We start from the raw sequence: 24,034 nt of genomic DNA, 5'->3' as shown, positions 1-24,034 counted from the left end.
ATCTCAGGCACTGACACTGAATTATTCATACTGATGGGAGTTTGGTTTTGCTTGACTTGGTTTGACTGTGCCCTGGTTCTTCCTTCTTGGAATAAGAAGGTATGTAACTTATTTTTTATTTTACACTAAGATTGTTAGGTCTGTTTTTTACATTTATGTATTTCTCTTCCTACACACTTTGGGCTCTCATAGTCTCAGTCCTAGATTGCTGAAAGTTTCCAGACTTACTTCCCTCTACAATCTCTTCACTTCCTTCTCTCACAAGAATAATACTCCTAACCATCACCTTCCTTTTATTTACTATGTTAGAAATTCTTCAGCCTGCCATTTAAGTACTCCTCTCTCACATTTTAATCAATATGTATGAGTCATCATACCAATTCGAGTGTCCAATGAAGGATTCTACTTAATTGTTCTCATTTATCTTATTCAGCGAAGTACTACTACTCAGATTAGAATTGTTCATATAGTCCAAAACCACTTTAGGAAGGTAAATAGTACCTTCTTACCTGTTGGAACCCATTTAGGCTTTCCCCAGCAGGTCTGCATAAAGAGGATGATTGGACCACGGGCCTGAGTACCAGGTGTTTGGGACGGTCTGCACTTGGCTGTGCTGGGGGAGGTCTTTTACTCCACCCCTGGCATTCCTTTAAAAGCCTAGTGCAGAGACAGGCCCGATGGATTAGGATCCAGGCCCTCCTGAGGCTAGCCTGTATTTTTTGTTTCTATCCCCTGTTTACTTCTAATATTTCCTGCTGCTCCTACTCAAGAGTACTCTGGGGAAAAGTGGGGGTGGGATGCCCCCCCATACTCACCCAGACTAAATAGTCCCTGAAAATTAAGAATCAAGTTATATACATTTTCCCATGTTCCCACCCTAATCAGTATTAAACCCAAAGTAGGTACTAAACAAGTATTTGTTAATCCTACTGACCAAACATTAAATTCTCTTCTGAATGCAAACATGGCAGATGTAATTTAAGCCAGTGAATTCAAATTCTCTGCTAGGAACTGACCAGTATAAAACAGATACAGCTGCCCTCAGTTAATTCACCAGCAGAGAAAGATACACAATAAATTTTAATACAATGTAATGGTTACTCCATGGCTGAAATAGACTAACTACATATAAGTTTATTAACTAAAATTAATGTTCATAAAGAAGAGAATAATGGTGTTGGCTCATGATAATTATATATGTATGATGAAATATTAACTACACTCTGGAGACTAACTATATATAAAAGGAAGCTGAACGGAGAGCTATCAGAAAGATGGGCTAGTTATTTAAAGAACGCATGTGTGCCCATGTCATATTTTAACCTATTTATATGTGGTCATACTGAAAAACTGAGCAGGAGGCACAGAGAAGGGAGAGAAAAGCAGGAGATGGCATTGTTAACAACACTAAAGAATATATGGATGATTTGGCAGTGACATCTGTCACCCCACTGGTCACTAGGGTTGATTATTAGGCTGATATGGCTGCCTAGTAGGGTGTTCCCTCTTTCTTCATAGTTCCAAGTATCTCCCTCTCAAAAGCCATGTGCTCAGATCAGGAGGACAAACTGTCCTATAAAGATAGACTGGTGGTTTCTGTTTTCTGGTCAAGGATATATGAATAGCTGTGCTCCCCACCAAAACCTCCAAATGAGCTCTAAAGAAACTAGAAATGTAGTTTACAGTGTTAAGGTTGTTACACATTTTAATTTTGGTGCTGGGGATCAAAACCATGGCCTTATAAATGCCAGGCAAGCTCTCTACCAAGCGAGCTACATCTCTAGATCTACATCTCATTTAATGTACTACTTTTTTCTTTTCTTTTTCTTGAGAAAGAGTCTCACTGTGTGACACACTGTGGCTTCCCCAGTGCTAGGATTATGGGGATGTAGCACCATACTCAGCAATGCAGTAATTTAGACAACAGGATCACTTGCCCTTTCAGAAGACTGCCATGTTCCCCATTTTCCCACCCTTCCCTAGGTGTTATCTACTGAAATAGGAAGTCACAGATGTTTGCTATTTCTGAAGTAGGAGAAGATACAGAAGACAAGGTCTAGCACAAGAGTGAAGGAGGAAGGCATGCATACAAGACTAGAGTAGCTGAGGTGGGGACAGTGCGGGGATATTTAACACACACAGCAGGCAGGACCTGAATGAAGGGGACATTGTCAGAGGAAATGTCATCAGTCATCACATAACTTGTTTTGTGTATCAACTGAAATAACATTCTAAAGAGCATTTTAAACTATATTTAATGTGATTTATAATCATTTATAAAAATAATTAAAAGAAATTAAAGAACATAAAAAATGTCTAGGAACTCAAAGAACCTATTTCACAAACATGTAACATCTGTCATAGTTGTTTGATAGTATAATAGCAACAGACAAATAATTCTCATTTTACCACATTACTCATATTTAGGGTAAGAAAGATATGCGCTTTGTACTCTTAAAGACTTATGTGGCCAAAGCCACTTGAGTTTTCAAATATTAATATACATCAGAAGGCCTATAATTCAAATTTATATGCTATGAATTGTTGTTGTTGGTATTTTTTTGCTCTTTTGGGGGATCTGCCACCCAGCTCCCAAATAAATTAGGCTTATTTTTACTTATGAATGCCCAGTCTTAGCATGGCTTAGTTTCTAGCCAGCTTTCCTTTACTTAACTTACCTGTCTACCTTTTGCCTCTGGGCTTTTCCCATTCTCTTCTCTAAGCCTTACTCTTATTCCGTGGCTTGCTGTGTAGCTGGGTGGCTGACCCCTGGATTCCTGCTCCTCTGGCTGCTAGATCTCTTTCTCCCAGACTTCTCCCTCTATCTATTCTCTCTCCTGCCAGCCCCACCTATCCATTCTCCTGCCTTGCTATTGGCCAGTTCTTTATTAGAGCATCAGGTGTTTTAGACAGGAACAGTAACACAGCTTCACAGAGTTAAACAAATGCAACATAAAAATAATGTATCTTAAAATAACATCCTACTGTAATGAATCTTTTTTTTTTTTTTTTTTTTTTTTAAAGACAGTTTCACTGTGTACCAGGCAGACTTCAGACCTGTCATCTTTCTGCCTCAATCCCCCATATGCTGGGATTATGGTACGTATCTGCATGGGCAGCTAAACATTTTTATATCTGGAGTGGCTTTTTTGTTTGTTGTTTTTGCAGTGCTGGAGAAAAGGACCCAACTCTCGGAACGTGAGCCTTAGCAGCAAGCAAGGCTAAGGAAGCCATCTTGCCACCCTCCCTAGGCTAGATGTTTTTGATGATCTTAAAGTTTCTATTTCTAAAGCATAAAGCTACAGACTTCTTCCATGGACAATTTGCCTCCACATGTGAGTTTCAATTCTATCAAAATATTTGGGGAACTTTCTGTGGAGGGAATTGGGGAGACAAAAGGGAAAGCAAAAAATGATGTAATTATTTTTTAATTTAAAAAATAAAATAAAGTTAGGCAGTGGTGGCCTATGTCTTTAATCCCAACACCTGGGAGGCAGAGGCAAGTGGATCTCTGAGTTTGAGGTCAGTCTGGTCTACAGAGCCAGTTCCAGGACATCTAGGGCTACACAGAGAGACCCTGTTTTGGAAACACAAACAAACAAACAAATAAGTAAATAAAAATGAGAAAAATATTTGGGAGAAAAATTTTACCACACTACACTTTTACAAATGGTTTTTATTTCTATCAACACTGTATAGAGTTTGCTTTCTATTTGGTATTATAAGCAGTCTAGAGATGATGTAAAGTATGTAGGAGGATATGTGTTGGATAGATGGATATACTATACTCTTTATGTGAGGAACTTGAGTATCCAGGATTTAAGTATCTCCATGGGCCCTGGATTCAAATCCCCATAGATATTAAAGCATGACTGTCAGAACACAGTCCAGGAGTGGAGTCGTGTGAGGTGAACTATGAGTGTTTGTAAGAATGCTCCAAGAAAACAGGACAAGAGTCCTGTGACCTCAGTTCTTCAAAATGCGAAGCTGCTTGGAATGTGCTTTCGTGCTCCCCCCAGACGCAGCAGACAGTGTACTTCAGGCTAGTCACTACTGGGAAGGGGTACACTCTCCCACTCTCACAGCCAGATTTATGTTCCAGTTCTCTGAGAAGGGCAAACAGGTGTCCTGTCCAACAAAGGGCCATTTATCTACAAGGCCCTTACATTCAGGATCGAGGGAGAGAACACAGAGAAATGAGTGGAAAATAGAGAAAATCCAGAAGAAAACTATGATACAGACAGTGTATACAAAAAGCAGACATGATGGCTAACCCTGTAATCTCAGGAGGTGGAGGTCAGTGAATCCCAAGTTAGAGACAGCAAGACTTTACACTTCACACTCTGCTATGGCACCCCTGAGAGACAGATTGCCAGACTGCAATGTTAAATTACTTCAGTTGAACTACCACAAGGAACTGAAATCCAACCTGAGATCAAAACATGGTCCTAGTCATTTATCTTTTCCTGTAAACCATTTTAGATTTCCTAAGGACTGTAAAAAACGACTGAAATTACTAAAGGCTAAGGACAGGAAGTGTTCGCAATATAATGTGATATTACAAAGTCTTAAATTAAAATACACACTGCTGGATCTCTGGCACAGTCCTGACTGCTCCACTGACGTCAGCTTCTGGATGGCTGGAGGTAGAGCGGGAAGGATGGTCGGATACTACTCTCTAATCTCCAATGCTCTGGGCATTGTGCTGGCCCACTTGTGCCTACATTCTTCTGTAGTCCTAACAATCCTGCAATTAGGTGATGCCTTTAGTCTGCAATGGGAGAAGCTGAATCTAGAACTAACAGAGCTGGCATGTCAGTACGAAAGAAGTCGAGAGGACTCAAACCCAGAAGGACAGAAGTCAAGGTCAAAGTCTAGGCTTCTTCCCTGGTGGAACTCTTTCCATTCATGACTGAAAATGGACCATCTTTGACTTTTTGAGCATCTATTTTTGCTAGTATTTTCATTTGTACTACTGGCCACTCCAAACTCTTCTGAAAGCTTGGGGAAGAAGTTCCATCCTGACAACAGTTTGGGTGGACCTACAGAGTGGGTTAAAAAAGTCTGAGTGTGAATGCTTTCTCTAGTTGCCCCAATTATCTATTATTTTATATCAGCCTACACACTGAAGTTACTTGTCTAGTCTTAAAAGCAAGTGAGTTGAGTGTATTCTTACCACAGTTACAAGGAAGAAACTAAGTGGCATTTAATACTGTAAACCAGACCAAGTGGAAAAGACATCTTACGTCATCTTGCTTTCCTCTATTACATTAGGCAAAGGGCAATTTATCTCATTTCTCTAATTATATTTCATTGTCATAATAAAAATTACATAACCTGGAGGGTAAAAACAAATTTTAGTACTTTCTAAAAGTAATTTTCCCCTCACCTAGCCCCAGACCGACAAATTCATCAGGAGCCTGATCTTTTGTTCCAGTGAGTGATCCTTCTCTGCCTCTCACTGTCCCAGAAATGTATCGTGGCTTCACTCCGGTTCCTATAAGCTGTGCCAGTTCCAACTGACTGATGCACTTCAGGATCTTTAGGAGAAAAGGGAAAAAAGTGAGCTTTCAACAATATATATCTTAAAATATATGCAGTTAGGATTTAAAGACAGATTACATTATAAGTCATTACTAAAAGCTGTTCATATAAAATATACTAAATTATTTTCCACAATTAAGCATATTAGTAGTAGAATATTTAGCATCAATTCATTTTATAAACTGAATTGCAAAGTTAAAAGTGTTTCTACCTCATGCCATGAGTTTCCTAGATAATTTCCATCAGTGTGAGCCACCGTGATGAGTGTTTTTATCGTGTCGATATTCTTCTGTTTCATTTCAGTAATACCAGAACTCACTGTAAGTAAGGTAAATCTGGCCAGTGCCTGGACATATGCATCTCTTTCCAGCTACAAGAAAAGAGAAAATTGTATTTACATGGTTAAAAATATAGCATACTGACTGGCCTCTAATTCATGTTGAACAAGCTGTGTGCTGCTAATAGGGAAGCTCAGGGGATGAGACAGAGAGCAGGGTGGACAAGAGACCAGGGTTGATGTACTGTCCTGGCCCCTCCCCTGCAGGGTGGTCACAGGCTGGCCCAGCCGTAGGGCAGCTCACTGCTGCCCTCCTCATCCTTCAGGACTGGGCTTGGTAACTGTTTATGTGTTTAGTAAATTTTAACAGATATGTCATAAATTATATACAAAACTAAAAATTATAATCTTAAAATAAGGCAGATAGTTCATAAATTTCTTAAACCTAGATACAGTCTGAAGTACCAATTCAATATGAGATTTTCAGTAGTTAACAAATGAATTCTACAGTCAAAATAAATTTACTGAAAAAAATTTCATTTATATTAGCAAAAACCTGCTTTATAAATTTATTCATCTTTTCATCCACAGCTAGACTGTATTTTGTAATGTACTAAGTTATAACATTCACAATGAAATATTAAATGGGTTAAAACATAAAAGAACCTAGCTAAAAGTCATCCTTAAAGTTCATAAACTCCTAAAGAAGACTGTCTTCATGGAAAGTATGTCAGGTACTTGGTTCTTTGAAAGATATACTGATGGCATATGTTTTCTAAATTGGTTATAAAGGTAAAATTCTGTTACCTGGATGCTGAAAATGCATGCAATTCTGATGGCACATCTTATCCCTTCTAGGCAAAGGGAGGCTACTTCAGTATCATCACAGTCTTGTAGACCCACACTGAAAGCAGCCAGAAAAGGTGTCCAAGCCAGCTAGAAAAATTAAAAATTTAAAATATACCATACATATCAAGTGATAATTGAGATTCTTGGTATTGTAAATGAGAAAGTTTTCTTAAAGGAGAAAATGTTTCTTGGGCTTAAAAAATGGAAATGATCATAAATTCAGTAATAACCTTAGGCTTATTTTAAGAACAGTATCTATAAATTATTCACAACAATGAAAACACAGGAATAGTCAAAATTCATACAAAGTCTTATCAAAGACTTAAAATTCATTTCTCTTTGCAAGCACTGACCTTTGCAATAATCCAGACTCTTTAGTTCCAATACAATCCTTTGAATCATCTTCCTACCTGGCAACAAGTGACCCTACTTTTTTCAAAGCCTGCTCTACATTTAACTATTAATTTCATTCAGCCTTTCTTTAACTATTAAGTACTTACATTAAGAAGCAATGTTTGATTCCTAGTTGGACAATATTTAAAAATATTTAATAATCTATCCATTATACCTTTTGGAAGGGAGTACTTGTTTGAATTTTATACTCAGCAGGCCCTGGTCTACATCTATAATCTGAGCACTTCAGAGGCAGAGTCAGGACTGCGAGTTCAAGGTTGATTGGAGAAATGATGTCTCAAAAAGTAAAGGACTTGATCAGGTAGCTCAATGGTAGAGCACTTACTCAGCATAGATAACAAACAACAGAAATCCACATAAGTCTGAAATGTCTGATATGAATTATGTTGCTTTTAACAGTTCATTAAGCAGCAGAGCTATAATGATGAAATTAAATCTTGTAGGCTTATAAAAGGTTTCTAAGGAAAACAGAATTACTTGGAGCTTTTCTTCTAAAATTCAAAAAGTTAAAGGCAAAAGCTTAAAATCTGTACACAACACACAGCTGTAGCACCTAGGTTCTTCCTAAGCCTCAATCTGCATCTACAGTACTTGAAGAAGCTGCTTCTGAGATGATATGCAAGCATCAAGAACAGTATTCATTGATTACAAAGGAACCCATGGAAGCAATAAATTATACATCCTGCTACAGAGAAAGCATACTTCAACTTGAAAACCAGTGTAATATCTTACAAAGAAATACACATGGTTCTTAAGTCAATGGGGAAAACATTTATCTTTATTAGGATTATGTTTAATCCAAGACAATGATTTCTCTATTAAATTATACCTAAATAATACTCAGTAGATAGTGAAACTACTGTTTGCACATAATTGTATAATCTTTCTGAAATAAGATTTAGCAAGATATAAAAATGTTCTCATGAATATGTTTAATCACTTAATATAAACCATATTCTAGAAAATTAGATTTATTATCTAGTCCTGTCCCCCAACCAATACTTATTTACTGAGGAATTTCAAGCCAAGAACTGTACTGGATATTAAAAATGAACATAGTCTCTTCCCTCATAAAATAATAATGTTTACATTAAAAAGGTGTGGTCAAGGACTTCCAACATAAGACCTGATACCCTGATTTGGACAAATAAATAGTAGGGAATACGTTTGAACTCACTGGCACAGGAAAAAAAAAAAACTTTCCAAACAGGACTGAGGTAGTACAGGCATTAAGACCAACAGTTAATAACTGGGACCACATAACACTAAAAGGCTTCTGTACAGCAAAGGACACCATTATTCAAGAGAAGAGGAAGCCTACAGAAGGAGAAAAAAAATCTACTAATTATCCACCTGACAGAGGGTTAGTGTCTACAACATATAAAGAACTAAAAAACAAAACAAAAAAACCCAAACCAAACCAAAACAAAACAAAAAAACGATGAAAATCCAATTGAAAAATGTGGCACCAAACTAAACAGAATTCTTAAAAGATGAAACACAAATGGCTAAGAAACACTTAAAAAAATGCTCAAAATCTTTAACCACTAGGGAAATATAAACTAAAATTACTTTTGAGATTTCATCTCACACCTGTCAGAATGGCCAAAATCAGTAAAATAAATGACAGTTCATGCTGGTAAGGATGTAGGATAAAGGCAATGCTCATCCATGGCTAAGGCAGTTCCTTAGGAAGCTAGGAATCTCTCTACCTCAAGACTCAACTCTGTCACTTTTGGAAATACAGCCAAAGGATGCTCCATCTGACCACAGATCTCTTGCTTATCCAACTACATCTCCACTGCTGCTCATTCAAAATAGACAGAAATTGGAAACAGTTTAGATGTCTGTCAACAGATGATTGGATAAAGAAAATTTAGTACACTTACACAATGGAATATTATTCAGCTGTTAAGAAAAATGAAATCATGAACTTTGCAGAAAAATAAATAGGATTAAAAACAATCATTCTGAGCTCATGCCTTTAATCCCAGCACTCGGGAGGCAGAGGCAGGCGGATCTCTGTGAGTTCGAGGCCAGCCTGGTTTCCAAAGTGAGTTCCAGGAAAGGCACAAAGCTACACAGAGAAACCCAGTCTCGAAAAACAAACAAACAAACAAACAAACAAACAAAATCATTCTGAGTGAGGTAACTCAGACCCAGAAAGACAAATGTTGCACATTTTGTCTCATACAGGATGTTAGCTTTATACTTTAGATAGGCATGTTTCTACTAACGCACAGAGGTTAGGTAGCCAGTAAAGGACCAGTGGAGAGGAGGAGATCTTTCAAGGAATGGGATAGTGCTATAAAGAGACAATCAGAATAGGAGGCTTAAACAAAGGTGGTGGTGGTGAGAGGGCAGGGTAGGGGAGGAAATATGGAGGGGGATAACAAACACTAAAGGCCCTCTGAAAAGCTATATGGAAACCTATCTACTTCCTAAATCTATATACATATATAAAAGGAGTCTAAATGGAGTTACCATAATGGGGACTAGTACTCCAATTAGACACCATATACTACTAAATAAAACACCCACTACCAAGAACAAGTTTCATCTCTTTTAGTTGTTGGCCGATGTGACTCTGCAGAATCCCTATACCCCTCCCACCCCAAATAGTACAGGCTGCTGACAATACTATTGCTTACCCTTCACACCCTGACAGTTAAAACCGTATCACTGAAGACACTGCATACTTATGTCACAGAAAGGAGAAATCTAGCTGGTGCTCAGCGGGAAGTTCCAACTCTAATGGTCAATGTTTATAGTGCTGAAAGGTGCTAGATTTGCTACCAGAAGAGAAAAGTAATCAACTTAGCCAGCTAGAATAGAGACCTGTCTAGTAAGATATGCTCACTAGTGCATTAGTGGCATAGATGTTATGGGAGTAACCAACCACTTTTTATAAAAATTTTAAAAAACTCCATGAGTGAGAATGCATCCCTGACAGTCAATAATGCCAAGAAGCTGAGGCTAGATATAAGTCATGGGCCTTAGGGGGACTACCTCCTACCATTACTCTGCTAAATGAACATAGCAACAAAGTGACTCCTGATGACATGTTGCCATATCCATCTATAAGTGCATCACTTAACCTTCAACAGAGAAGCTTCTTGAGTATAATGCTCCACAAGTGGACAATACACAGAGGGTAAGAAACTTTGAAAGGCTCAGTTTTAAATGGAATGTCTATATGACAGCTCCCTCCCCACATGATCACAGACCTAGGTGGAAGAGGGGACAGAAAGAGTCAGAAGTGGTGGATGCCTTCAAGGAAACAGTGCCTTTTGTTTGTTTGTTTGGTTTTTCGAGACAGGGTTTCTCTGTGTAGCTTTGTGCCTTTCCTGGAACTCACTCTGTAGACCAGGCTGGCCTCGAACTCACAGAGATCTTCCTGTCTCTGTCTCCCGAGTGCTGGGATTAAAGGCGTGTGTCACCACTGACTGGCTTGAAACAGTGTCTTCTAGACACAAAAATGCAGATGCACACTTGAATTTATGGACTGTGACTGAATGCACAAAACCTGCACAAACTCAAGCCAGACAAGATCATAGCACAGTGGAAGAACAGTGACCATGAAGTCCTAGCCCTAGTCACAAAGCTAGTCACAACTGACAGCTTCTGGGAGAGGGGAAAATAAGTTTTCTTCAATGAAGTGGCAGTGGTCTATCAATCACATTTCAGAGCAGGCATTATTTGTCTCTTCTATGGCTCTCGTTCTACTCAGAACCCTCACATTAACTCCTCAGATACAAGTGCTGATGAGAATCTAAGCCTCAGGATCACTTTGAAATTGGAATGAATATCCAAGATTTAGAAATACGTCATTTATAACTGAAAAGAACAAGCCAAAGATTAATGACCATTCTCTAAAGCTGTGTATTTCTAACTTCTGAAATTATACTCCTACCAATTACTTACACTGCACACCATCTTTCACTTTCTTTAATAAAGAGATAGTTTATATTAATTAAGTTCTAAACAACCAGGGGTATCTTCTAGGTCAAATATTTACTATATTTAAAAAATATGCTAAGCAAAATCATATATAAATATATACTGTAGCAAAGTTACAGTAATTCTAACCTTAAACATAGGCCTCACGTGCTCCAAGTGTGTGGCACTTGTAAAAGGTGCCTGAACGTGGCTCACAGCTTCCATGAGTGCTTTAGCTGTCTTGGCCATCTGCTCCATTTCTAAGTTATACAGAAGTCGTCTTTGTTTTTCACTGGCTACATCTGAAATAAGAAATATTACCCTTTAAATTAGAAAGCACTTTAAGATGACACTAATAGTCCTAAGAAGCCACACCAAATGATGTGTTTGATTCTACATCCATGAAATATCTGAAACAGGTAATTCAGAGAAACAGAGCAGCCAGGGCAAAGGGAAATCAAGGGATGACTTATGGGTACAGGGTTTAGTTTGGAATAACCAAATATTTTATAGTCTCAGGAGAGGTGATGGATGCACAACACTGTAAATAAACTAAATGCCAAAAGAACCACCCAACTTGCCTATTCACTGACTGTCATGCTAAGGGTCCTGCTCATGCTTGCTAAGTGCTATACCACTGAGATCCATCTCCCTTTGAATTTTCACTTTAAAAGGGTAAACTGCACCTAGAGAATGGTGGAATATTGGACTAACAGTCAGGAGCAAATGGAAACCTGTGAAAATCTCAGAGTACAACACTTAAAGTTATCAAGGAAAGGGTCCAAACATGGGAACAGACAGAAGTCAGGTAAACACAATGGCATTTGTCCTCAGTTGGCAAAACAAAACAAAACAAAACAAAACAAAACGCACTGCCCTGATACCCTAAGCAATTTTAGCATTCCCAGCATACCACACCTTCATTCCCTATCAGGTTTCTCACTGACTTCAACCATCAGCTATCAAACGAGAAAGAGAAAAATACACGACAAGGGGTTGCTATAATCTAGGCAAAATGAAATCCAATCAGAAAACAGGCATTTGCTTCATTGTAACACTGAAGGTGTAATATATTGAACGCTAGAGGGAAAGTGAAGTAGCACCACTGGATAGACGGCTAACTCCATCAGATGCTGGAGGAGACAGTCAACAATCCCTAGCTCAATATCTGTCTTTCCACTTGATCACTTAGGTTTGACAAGTAGTTGTCATTGAAAAAGTTTTTACATTACATAGATCTCAATTTTTTTCTGCCCACAAACAACATAATTCTTTTTTGTTATTTTTACACATAAACAACTGTTAAAAGTAGACATGGTGAGAGAAGGTAGAGGTGGTTAGAATTACTAAAGTTGGATATGACTACTAGAGAAAGACTAATTCTAATTATTTTTCCTAATCTGTCTGGGCTTGGGTTTCCTTGCCTATAAAGTAGAGAGAATTTCTTAAAATTCTTCCTGAATATTAAAAAAGATAAGGGATAAGGCCAGTTATACCCTATTAACATTATCTCCCTAATGCCCTGGGTTTTTATAATTCTAAAATTTCAGAACAGATTTATCCTATAAACTTTATCAACTGCCTCATGTTAAAAATACTTTGCTACCAATAATATGTTCAAATAAGTACAAGTGCTTAGAAAGGCAAGAATCTTCTTTCTGAAGGAATTATTCTAGAGCCATTACACTCACAGGTCCAAAAATGTCCCTTCTGAAGTCAGATCTAAGCTCTCATTAATCATTACTGTCTAAATGTATCTAGAATAGTGCTGGGTCATGCTTGGCTCTAGTACTGTTTAGACAGAGGCGTCAATAGCATTATGAGTATTTGACCCAATCATTCTCAACTCTACTTTTCTCACCTCTTCTAGTCACATCCACATCCAGCTTCCATTTATGTGTAATGGTTTAAAAAAAAGACAGAATTGTGTTGTTTATAGACAATGAAAAAGCAGAAGTCTTTGTACTTTTTAATTGTATGTGAGAGTTTGGCCTGCTATGTCTGTGTGCCACACGCATGCCTAGTACCCTAGGAAGACAGAAGAGAGTCGGATCCCCTGGGAATGGAGTTACAGATGGTTGGCTGTGAGCACTGTACTGGGAACCAAACCTAGGTATTCTGGAAGAACAGCAAAATGTTTTTAACTTCTGAGCCATCTCTCCAGTGTCCTCTAACCAACTTCTTTAATTTCCAAGTCCCTGCTGAGATGAACTGCTGAATGAACAAGTTAATATTTAAACACTCCTAACACATGTAAATTACCCAGTTTTTTAAAATTAATCACTAGTTTTAAATCAGTGTTTTTTTGGATGCTAAAAACAAGACAAAACAAAAAAACAAAACACATATCTATCACCATCATAACAGTAGTCAGCAAAATAGCCAAGTCACACTTAATACAAAATAGCCAAGTTACACTTACACCAAAGAGCCAAGTCACACTTAAATTAAGTAGTTTCTTAAATTAAGCAAACAGCAAACAAACAAAAACAAAACAAAAACCCCTCAAGCACACACCTCCCCCCTTTAACATTTGAGACAGGAAGGTTCCAGATTAGCTTTAGAAACATAAGGGGCCAGTCTTCAACAACCACTCTAGAAACAGAACAATCCCGCCCGTGAACAGTCAGACTTGACTAGGGTACTTACTCTGCTTGGTGGATTTTGTAGGGATTGTCAGTTCTTTTGTTTCTTTCATTGATATTTTCTTCCCAGCTATTTCATTATAAATGGCTGATAGATACTCTTCAGGGAGGTCTTTACTATCATTGATACCTCGATTCATTTTAATGTATTGTTCCTTTGTCATTTTGTTTTTAACCTAGATATGAAAAACCATTATCACTTCTAAAAATTTTACTCAAGTCGGGCAGTGCAAGCCTTTAATCCTCACATTCGGGAGGCAGAGGCAGGCGGATCTCTGTGAGTTCAAGGCCAGCCTGGGCTACAGAGCGAGAGCCAGGACAGGCTCCAAAACCACATAGAGAAACCCCATCTCGAAAAACCGAAAAATATTTTTTTTACTCATTTTTAAGAATTAGAATACCTGTTTAAGAGACTTCATAGGTATTCTGAAGTCTAGAAACAAAAAAATATTCAACAAAACTTATATAAAAATTAAAGTCGTTGAAAACAAAGGCAATGTAGAAAAGATACATTCTGGCATATGCTTTAGTGACCACGATACTGTGGAAAGAAATAATCTCAAGAAGGAAGGAGAGAAAATAAAAAACTGACTTGACTTTTGCCCAAGGTATATAAGACTTCTAGTAGGCTCTTAGGCCCACACAAACCATTAGAAATACCCAAGGATTCAAACTGTAGTTTAGAATGACATGAACAATTTACAAATGAAATGGAATTTCATTGTCTAAAAAAAGTGAATGCAAAAATAACAATAGTTGAGTATTATTTAAAACTACCTAACATTTTCTGAGTTATCACAACAACTGCATTATATTAGGTGACCTGGATGAAGCATCTTTAGAATGTTTTTGTCTTGTTTAAACATCCTCAACAGGGATGTTCAACTTAATAAAGCAATGGAATAAAAGTTAATAATCTAAAAGATGGTAGCAACATTGCCAAACACAGAATTAACATAGCAAAGTATATTACACTCTATTTCCAGCAAATCAGACAGACAAAACCCAGTTGTCTTAAGGTATTTTGAAGAAATATTTAATTAGACATATGTCTACCACATGCCATCAAGAATTAGCAGAATTCTAAAGGTAAGACTTTTATAGGCACATGTTAAAACATACAGAACAATAATGCAGCAGGCCATCACAGGCTTGAGATCTACTGTGGGTACACCGGGAACACTGTATGTAACCCAGTATAATGTAATACAGGACAGAGTCAGGGCAGATATATCGACTCAAGTTTACGTCACTCTGCAAGTAAAATCTAACATGTTGAAATGGAACAGGAATGCTTTTCCTGTCAAGTTGCAAAAGTATGAATTTTTAAATTGAATTGGTAATTTAAGACAGTAATACTGAAGACTATCATAACTTTAAAATTTTAATCTCAGGACATGGCTTTAAAAAACAAAAAGCAAGGCATTTTATCTAAAGTTCTGATGGATAGATGCTTATAAAAAAAAAAGGAAAAAAAAACCAGAAAAAAACAGAAAAACAAAAAACAAAAAACAAAGAACACCAGAGTAGGGGTTGGGGATTTAGCTCAGTGGTAGAGCACTTGCCTAGCAAGTGCAAGGCCCTGGGTTCGATCCTCAGCTCCACATACAAAAAAACAAAAACAAACAAACAAATACAAAACAGAGTGATCACAATTTGAAGTAAAGGAAGGTTAAAATCACCTGGAAATAGTTAAAATGGAGAAATCTTTGGGTGTTGTGCCAATCAGAGGCAGGGTGATGTCTTATGGAAAATATGAAGTAACTGTTAATTGTCTGCATTTGGGAAAGGGCTCCCTTGGGAGCAGAGAAAACACTGCTTTAGTCATTCCAAACAGGCTGCCCACTACTACCATGGTAGATTCTGGAAGCAATGTAAAACCAATTCTACTTTTCTTCTCTTGAAATCTTGTACGGAAAACATTACTTTTGAATTTTATTCCTATATGCTTAAATTAATGTCTTACTTTGTAGCCTTATCTGGGCTTTGTAGAACAGGCTGGCTTTGAACTTCCTGAGATTCACCTGCCGCTGCTTCCTGAATGCTGGGATTGAAGATGTGTACCATCACACCCAGCTAATAGCTAGTAGATTTTTATAAATAATTTATAGAGATAATTTTACAAAATAATACCAAAACATGCATTTTAGAAATAAAGCAAAAAGTACTGTAGAAAGTATGTCAAAACCTAAAGGAACAGGAGTGAAGGTGGAAACGTGAAAACTAGGGCAATTAAACGCTTCAAAAAGTTTTCAAGTTTGCACCAGAGATGCAAAATTTTAAGTACTGTCAAGAGAGTGACTTTTAAATGTATATATTTCAGTCTTTCATCATTAACAGGTTGCATATATACAATCCACTGTCTTTTAATAAGTCGATGATATTTTATTAAATGGAGAATTATAAATATAGATTATTAATTCTGTCTTCAATTGACTTTTCTTGGCTACTGTTTTAATGAGTTAAGATAGGAGTTATATTTTCAGAAACTTTCTAGACAGTTTGAAAATTTGGGTGCTATATGAAGAAAAGCATTTAAGGCTGTATCATATTTCAATATAAACACCTTGTTTTCTTGAATGTTTATTTACTGGTTTAAAAAAAAAAACTTTTCTGTTTATCAAGATGGTGCCTGTTAACCTAAACACAAGATATATTTATTACATGCAAAATATTTCTTAGCTACTTGTAAACAGTGATGTTTTGTCTGAATGAATGTTCATTTATATATAATTCTGGAAATTATTTAAACTGAATAATGAAGTGAAAAAAAAGTACATCAAAAGCAGTATTTTAAAGTAGTTATCAGAAATCAAGTACCAGTTCTTTAATAACACTAAGGATTTGTGATTAGTAAGCATTGGTCACTGGATTGGGACACTCTCTACACACCTACAGTGAAATGTTTGTTGAATGTTTTAGTTGAGATGGTAGTGATTGTGCTTAAAGTGTCTCTCTCAAAGACACATGCTGAAAGACAAAGGAAATTATATGTAACTATGATGTGACAAGCATTATCTGTGGGTGTGTTTGTATGTGTATGTATGTGTGTCTACACCAAGACTGACCATTGGTAACTATGGGAGATGGTGCAATTCTAATAGTATTATGTAACCTATACTATATAATCTCTTAATACTAATCCCACTGCTGTTCAAACTTTAATAAATGTTCTTTTAAAAAGACAGATTACATAGAGTAGTTTCTATGTAATGAATATTCAGAAGACCTAAAACATCCTTCAGTTTAAAATTTAACCTTTGTATAACTTTCAATCATGAGACTGACAAATATTTTACAAATGCTAATAAGTTTTATTGAAATTAATAGCAAATAGATACCATTTTAATTCTGGCAATTAATTTAACTACATAATTTTAAATTTCAACTAGTACTTAACAGATTCAAAAGAAGACATTTAATTCACTACTTATTGTAAAAATTGATATAGAAGAAAACATACCTGTGGACTGTGAAGGTCTGTGGTCAACATGATAATTGAATAGGCCAAAACATAAGCAGTATCTGCACTAGCAAAAAGGGTTTGTCTGAAAAAAAAAAAAAAAGTAAATGTATCACATCATAAGCTGTTTCATATAAATCACCATTTTTAATGTTCTCCCTCAGGATTAACACTCTATCATATATTACAATTATAGATGAATTTGTCCTAACACTCCCAAATAGCAGACAATATAAACTGCCTTAAGGAAGGGGTCTGACTACCATGGATATAACTGGCCATCAAAAAGTATACAAATCTTACTTACCCTTGGTTGCATTCTAAGTATCTTGCAGCAAATTTCTCCATTAATCGATCAATTTTTTGAGCTTCCCCTGGAAGACGGAATCCTTCCAGAAACAGACGAAGGGCTGAAACAAAGTCCTTCCCTGAAAAGTCATGTTGGTCCACATATGCATACATGACTTCTTTATTGAATTTATCATTATCTCCCAGGAACTCACCCACCTGAGTCTAATGAAAAACAAAGGATAGAACTTAATATTCAATGGCATGTTCCATTTTCTACATAACCATTTACAAAGCAGAAAATCCCAAGAACCACAAGTTTTAAAACCTGGTTACATAAGCTCCAGACTGCAGCTACAAGTTAACTATTTCACATACGCACATAAATTGTAGACAGAGGGTTAGAATGAAATAAAATGGTATTCTTACAGAGTCTAGTCTTTCTTCTTGATGCAAGAACTGAGCTATATCTTCAGGTGTGGTGCCAAGCATCCCTTGTTCTTGGAGGTACTGTATTCCTCTCTTTGGTTTCTTATTAAATCTAGATGAAGTTAATATAAAGATTAAAAAGAGAAAACTACTCATACTCCCTGAGAAGATTTTGAAATACAGTAATTACTTTCTTAATTACATATAGAAAACAGGAACCAACACACATGTATACAGAATCAGCACACAGCACAAGGTTTACTTTTTCCTTCTTAAGAAAGAGTTCAAATGGAAGTGTGTCATTAACAGATAAGGACCCCCTCCTGGGCATGTTGCTGCAGTGTGTTGTACTTTCTGATTTCTATTAGTAGTGGTCAGCGAGGCCAGTGACAGCACTGCAGAGCAGACAGCTTAGAAAGGATGTGAGTACTGAACAGCACTTTCGGCAGTCACCTAAGCAGATCAGACAAGCACATAAAGCTCTTCTCAGTGTAGTTCCAATTTACCTCTTCCTCTCATCTATTTCTATAGACCTTACTGAACTCTCTAAACCTAATGTTTGGAGACTCTTTTGAATGCCCTTTGCAGCCTCTTCTCATAGGGAACTCTCCTTTATGCTTTAAGAGCCAACACAATGTTACTTCTTCACTTACAAGCCATCTACTTCCTACTTTTATTATTCTGGTGATGCCACCAGTGACCCGGACTACTGAGACCTTGGTTGTCCCTAGTGGTTGAAGGTAAATCACTGCTGAAGACACAGTGCTCTGTGGACACAGAACTTGGAGGAGCCAAGCTGGATGTGACTGAAAGCCTCCTCTCCAAGAACTAGCTGTCATGGTACCAGAAGGCACTATGCCTTCCAAGGTAGGGAATCAACCAACAGTCCTACCCAGCTGTAACTCCAATGAACTACAATGACCAGCATGGTACAATAACCCTATGGGTATCATAGTGACTCTCATGTTTTGACAGTAACCAACAACTGTCTAAGGAACAAACGATCCTAGTACAGTTAGTCATAGTGGTCTAAGAAAACACTACAATAGGAAATAGAGAAAATGGAAGGAAAACAACCAATATCATATTTCTCTCATATGCAGATTCTAAATAAGTATCTTTGTATATGTGTGTGCATGTATATTTGTGTGTGTGTGTGAGAGAGAGAGAGAGAGGGAGAGAGAGGGGGAGACAGAGAGGGAGACAGAGAGAGACAGAGAGAGGGAGAGAGGAAGAGAGAGGGAGAGAGAGGAATAGCAGGGTTATTTGCAGGATGGAAAGGGACTAATGAAAGGGGGAACAAGGCAGGAAATAAGGCCCCAAATACGAGCAAAGTACAACTGTGTGTGTATGAGTGTGTGTACATGTGTATGTGAAATGACCGAGTGAAACCCTGAATAGCAACAGCATACCAACACGGAAGGGGAAATATCATGGCCCACCCATAGACACAGAACTACAGAAAACTAAAAATGCTTGAAGTGGGAGAACTATTCTTCCCCAGAGATGAGCCTAAGTGGTCAGCCCTGAAATCATATACGTACAACCAACACTAAATGGACTAAGCAGCTTGTGTTTAGACATTCAAGTATATATTAGGTATGTATGTTTGTATATATATGTATATATGCATGTATCAGAAATAATTAAAGAAAAAGTGGCCATGAATTTGAGAAGGTCCAAGGGGGTGGGGACAGGAGATGGGCTGGGTGACGAATGGAAGGTAGGAAATGATGTAATTAGATTTAATTTAAAGAAGGAAGAAATCTATTATTTTGTAGGTTAAACAAGAAAAACTTAAAAGGAATGTTTTTGTAGATCTTTTATAGGCTGCCTCACAAAATTTAGCAGGAAAATCTTTCACAAGTTCAGAGTCTGGGAGAGTAGCCAGGTTGGGATAGGAAATGACTGCTTAATATTAAATAAAAATAAAATTCCTAGCAAGAACGAAACATGTAACTAAACTTGAGGAAACAGAAACCCAAAAGGAGCAATGATAAATACTGGAATTTTCAAATTTTACATTTGTCATGTGATTATGAAATCAGATTAACCAAAACAGTGCAATACTCTGCTCATCAACAGCCCGTGATACATGGTACAAGGTTAATTCAGAGGAAACCACAGGCTGGGCATTTCTGAATCTGCTTGGGCGAGGCTTCAATGAAGGAGGATAACTAAACATGGAGCCATTCAGTCTTTAGATCCAAGGAAACAGTAAGGAATAAACAGAAAACAAAGAGATGGAGGGAAACTGGGGGCAGGGTGGCACATTTGTGGCTGAAGAATATTCTGTAACATTTCTTTTTTAAATCAGACACTTACAAATCAATCCCTTGTTCTATTATTTCTTTTTGCTGCTTTAGGACCTCAAATTGTTCTGGATTATCAGTGCCAGACATCTGTGTACTGTAGCTGCCAATTCCTGATGATGATGTAGACTCTAAGGAGTTTAAACTTCCATATCTGTTTATAGTCTCAGGGTGTCTGATTTCACTTATCTCTTGCTCTGAGGGTTTTTCCTGACCTGTAAGAAGAAATGTCAATATAGAAGATTAAAGTAGTCCCCTCTTTATAAGTTTAGTTTTGCTAGGATAGCTAAACTGGAAAACTGAAGTGTAAGCTGAAAATAGTTTTAATGCTTACAAAGACTTTCAGTGTATGTACATAAATAAATACAACACAAGACTACTTAACAAAATCTTTAAATACCTTGCAATGTACCACTGTCTTAAAATAGAAGAGACTTGAACTCAAAACGTTATCTTACCAAGGGTGGTCTGAGAGTTGGGATTCACATACTGATCCTTACTCCATTCAACCATACACTTCAAAATCGAAACTAAACATTCCAACCCTTTTTTCCGCAGGCTCAATTCCTATAATAATTCAGAAACAGAATAAAGACAAAAAGACCTTTTAAGAAAATGCACGTCTCATTCTTAGAAATATTTAAAAAAAAAAAAAAAAAAAAAAAAGGTTCTTACCTGAACATTACTCATACCAAGTTCTTGACTGCCCCTTCCTTGGGCAATTTTGGACAGGTCATTTACTAGTCTTTCAAATATGTTTGCTGCATTTAGGTCACAGTCATAATTGACATAAATATCCACCACACTCTGAGCATCTGTGATGACACAATAATCTTAGAATATGAGCACATTTCATTACAGGAAATAATGAAGATGAATTCTAAATACCTGCACAGATCCTTGTCAGTGTCTGAATAACCATCCATTTATGATCAAATGAGCTTGTCGAAGTTTCCAAAATGTATAGGAAAATTTCTTTAAAGAATACCTGTTACCAGAAGGAAACATCTGTTTAAAGTACTATTTAACATTCAGATGCACGGTTGTCTTTCAAACATCGCAGAGCTCTAGAACAGGAGTTCAACTTTGAGTTCTGTCTCTGAACCCTGTGCACTCAAAGGGCACCAGTGAGTGGCGTGGCACCCGCTCTGACTGCCACTGCAGAGCCTTGACAAGTGACATGTGCGAGGACACAGACTTCTTCTGGGTGGTGATGTCTTAAACATAACTATGCATTAATGTAACTGTTTCTCACTCATCAGTTATCATTCTGAACACTCTTGTTCAGAGCATTCCTAAGTGCACCTAGATTTCAATGTAACTGTTACTCTTAAAAAAGATCTAGTTTTTATATGCTGTTATATTTTCCTACTTACTAATAAAACTGAAAACACCACTTCTCTTTATAATGAATGTTAGCAAGCACAGTTAATCTAATGAAGAAAATTTCCATTTGAAAGCTAAGAATATTTAAAATCATTTGGGGAATGTGACTGTCCTAAGTAAAGCCAACTAAAATCAAAACACATCAGCAAGTATAGTATATTTTATGAATCCAGAAATAATTACATTTTTACAAGTGGCATCTTTCTCTCTCCCAAAGGTTGGACAGCCAGCCCTATAATGTATTCTTTCAAAGAACTCAGAACAATTATTGCTTAATCATATATTTTCTGTGTATCTTTCAAAGATCTTTGAAAGCTCTGAAGGCTCAGTATTGCACCTTTCAAGCTAGCCAAATTCACCAGGAAAAGATGGCTCAGTAGTTAAGAGTACCTGACTGCTTACGAATCTAAGGTCAAGTCCCAACACCACATAAAAAGTTGGACTTGATTGTGTAATGCGTATAACTCAAGCATTTTGGGGTGGAGACAAGTAGATCCTAGAAATAGGCTAACCAGCCAGTTTAGCTAAAAATGGAAGGTTCAGAGAGACAAGGTGTCTCAAGGACATAAGCTCAATGTTATAGATGAAGACACCTGTAATTCTGCTATGGCCTCCACATGGATATGAGCTCCCAACACTTGTATACATGCAAAAACACAAACACATACACACCACAGGCAGAGAGAGGGAGTACATGCCAAATTATTACCACACAGCATATATAAAGCAGTAAACCTATTGTTTTTTCAACTAGTACAAACTTCCTGAACACAAAGGCTGTTCCTTCATTTTGTACTCTTAATGCTTCACCAGTACTAGTACTTCAGAGCCACGTTTGCTAAATGAACAAACAAATGAAGCACATGAACACACACACACTGTATGTGAAGTTTTCATGTGATGCTAATGTAACATGAAAGAAAATAGCCAGCAGTAACCTTACATTTTAATGTCTAAATGTAAAACATACCTCAATTTGCATTTTCAGATGTGTCTTGAAGTTTGACAACAAAGTAAGAAATATGGAAAGAGAAAGCTCAAAAACCTCTGGAACAGATGAGACTCCATTTTTTGAGAGTGCAACACACAGATACTGCTTAATAGCATTAATAAACATCTCATTTGTTCTGAAAACAGGTCCTGCATTCTGCAGAATGGACAGAAGTAACTGCAATGAAAGAATCTTGGACCGTAACTCATGAGACCTGAGAAGTGAAACAGAAAGCACAGTATATGGACAAAATCATCATTTTGGTAATAACAGACTGACCCAAAGACACTTCTGCACATCACAAATTCACAAACTTAGCCACTAACATCAAGTGCTTCTCTGGAGCCACAAAACTGCATATACTCTGTTTTTAAACTTTTTTTTTTTTTTTAAGATTATAACAACATTATTTCTCATCTCCTTTTCTTACTCCAAACCTTCCCATATGCCCCCTCCTTGCCCTCTTTAAGATCCATGGCCTCTTTTTTTTCCTTGTAATTGATTGTTGGTGTGTGTGTGTGTGTGTGTGTGTGTGTATCCCTGGGTAAAATTACAAATATTTTAAGCATAAGCCTACTAGTCCCCCAGAAAAGATAAAAATAACTTGCAGTTTATGCCTTATTCCTTTCTTTCAAAACTATATTCACTTTTTTCAAAAGCATGGTACTAAGGTCACAACTGTACTTCTTACAGATGACCATGAATATAGTGAAGATTAGTATGAAATGGTTGTAACATAATGCTTTTCTAATTATGTTAGTCAGAATTCCTAAACACCAATAAAAATGTTTCTGTTGCACTAGATTAAAGCATTATTTCAACCATACTTTCCCAATAAATATTTGAAATTCTTGTCACTTTTCTGAAATAGAGACCTTTAAAACTTTTAAAATTATCTCAATATGTAATACTTATTCTAAACACTTCTGTAACAAATTTTTGAAAAAATTTTGGCTAAAATTTTCATTATTTTTTCTAATTAAGGTTCTGTGTCATGCTTCTGTTTATTATCTAACATTTTAATTATTTTCACATACATACTTTTTTCTCCCATTGAAAACTATCCCTTAGGTCCAAAAGATAGATACCCCTTAGACCAAAGATATTCACTAGAGGCAGTATTTCAAAGGCAGAACATTAAATGTTATGGGAATTATTTTTTTAATACTTATTCCAAATACTGTATTCAGTCACATTCACATAGTATATGAAACCTTTGCTCTTAATTTCTTCCTTAAAATGTTTATAGTTGTATCACAGACCTAAACAAGGAATACTTAATTTTATATCAATAGCTCATCTCAAAAATACCACCTTCTTTGAAATAAGGCTGGAGCCAATAGTATCAGAGCCTTTTATTTTTGTTTCCAAGATAACTATTACTCTATTCTGGTAACTAATACAAAAGTATTAGTACCCCCAAATGCTTGTTGTAAATGACAAACAGTGAGAGGTAAGACTGGAAATAGCTACTAGAACGTCCTCATGCTGGGGGTT

The 24,034-nt window shown here is 36.8% G+C and overlaps 1 protein-coding gene across 1 annotated transcript in view; it reads right to left on the bottom strand.

Moving 5' to 3' along the window:
• Arfgef1 (ADP ribosylation factor guanine nucleotide exchange factor 1) overlaps positions 1-24,034 on the bottom strand; it is a 96,914-nt gene that overhangs the window by 27,477 nt on the left and 45,403 nt on the right. Inside the window, 13 exon segments of the mRNA XM_036177258.1 lie at positions 5,390-5,540; positions 5,756-5,914; positions 6,629-6,757; positions 11,174-11,325; positions 13,673-13,844; positions 17,132-17,216; positions 17,439-17,644; positions 17,849-17,960; positions 20,174-20,375; positions 20,619-20,727; positions 20,836-20,975; positions 21,049-21,148; positions 22,517-22,751. Coding sequence (XP_036033151.1) covers positions 5,390-5,540; positions 5,756-5,914; positions 6,629-6,757; positions 11,174-11,325; positions 13,673-13,844; positions 17,132-17,216; positions 17,439-17,644; positions 17,849-17,960; positions 20,174-20,375; positions 20,619-20,727; positions 20,836-20,975; positions 21,049-21,148; positions 22,517-22,751 — 1,952 coding nt within the window.

This window comes from Onychomys torridus, chromosome 2, assembly GCF_903995425.1.
Source record: "Onychomys torridus chromosome 2, mOncTor1.1, whole genome shotgun sequence".
NCBI lineage: Eukaryota > Metazoa > Chordata > Mammalia > Rodentia > Cricetidae > Onychomys > Onychomys torridus.
The sequence above is the reverse complement of the archived record's forward strand: the minus strand, read 5'-3'. Positions and strand labels throughout refer to the sequence as shown.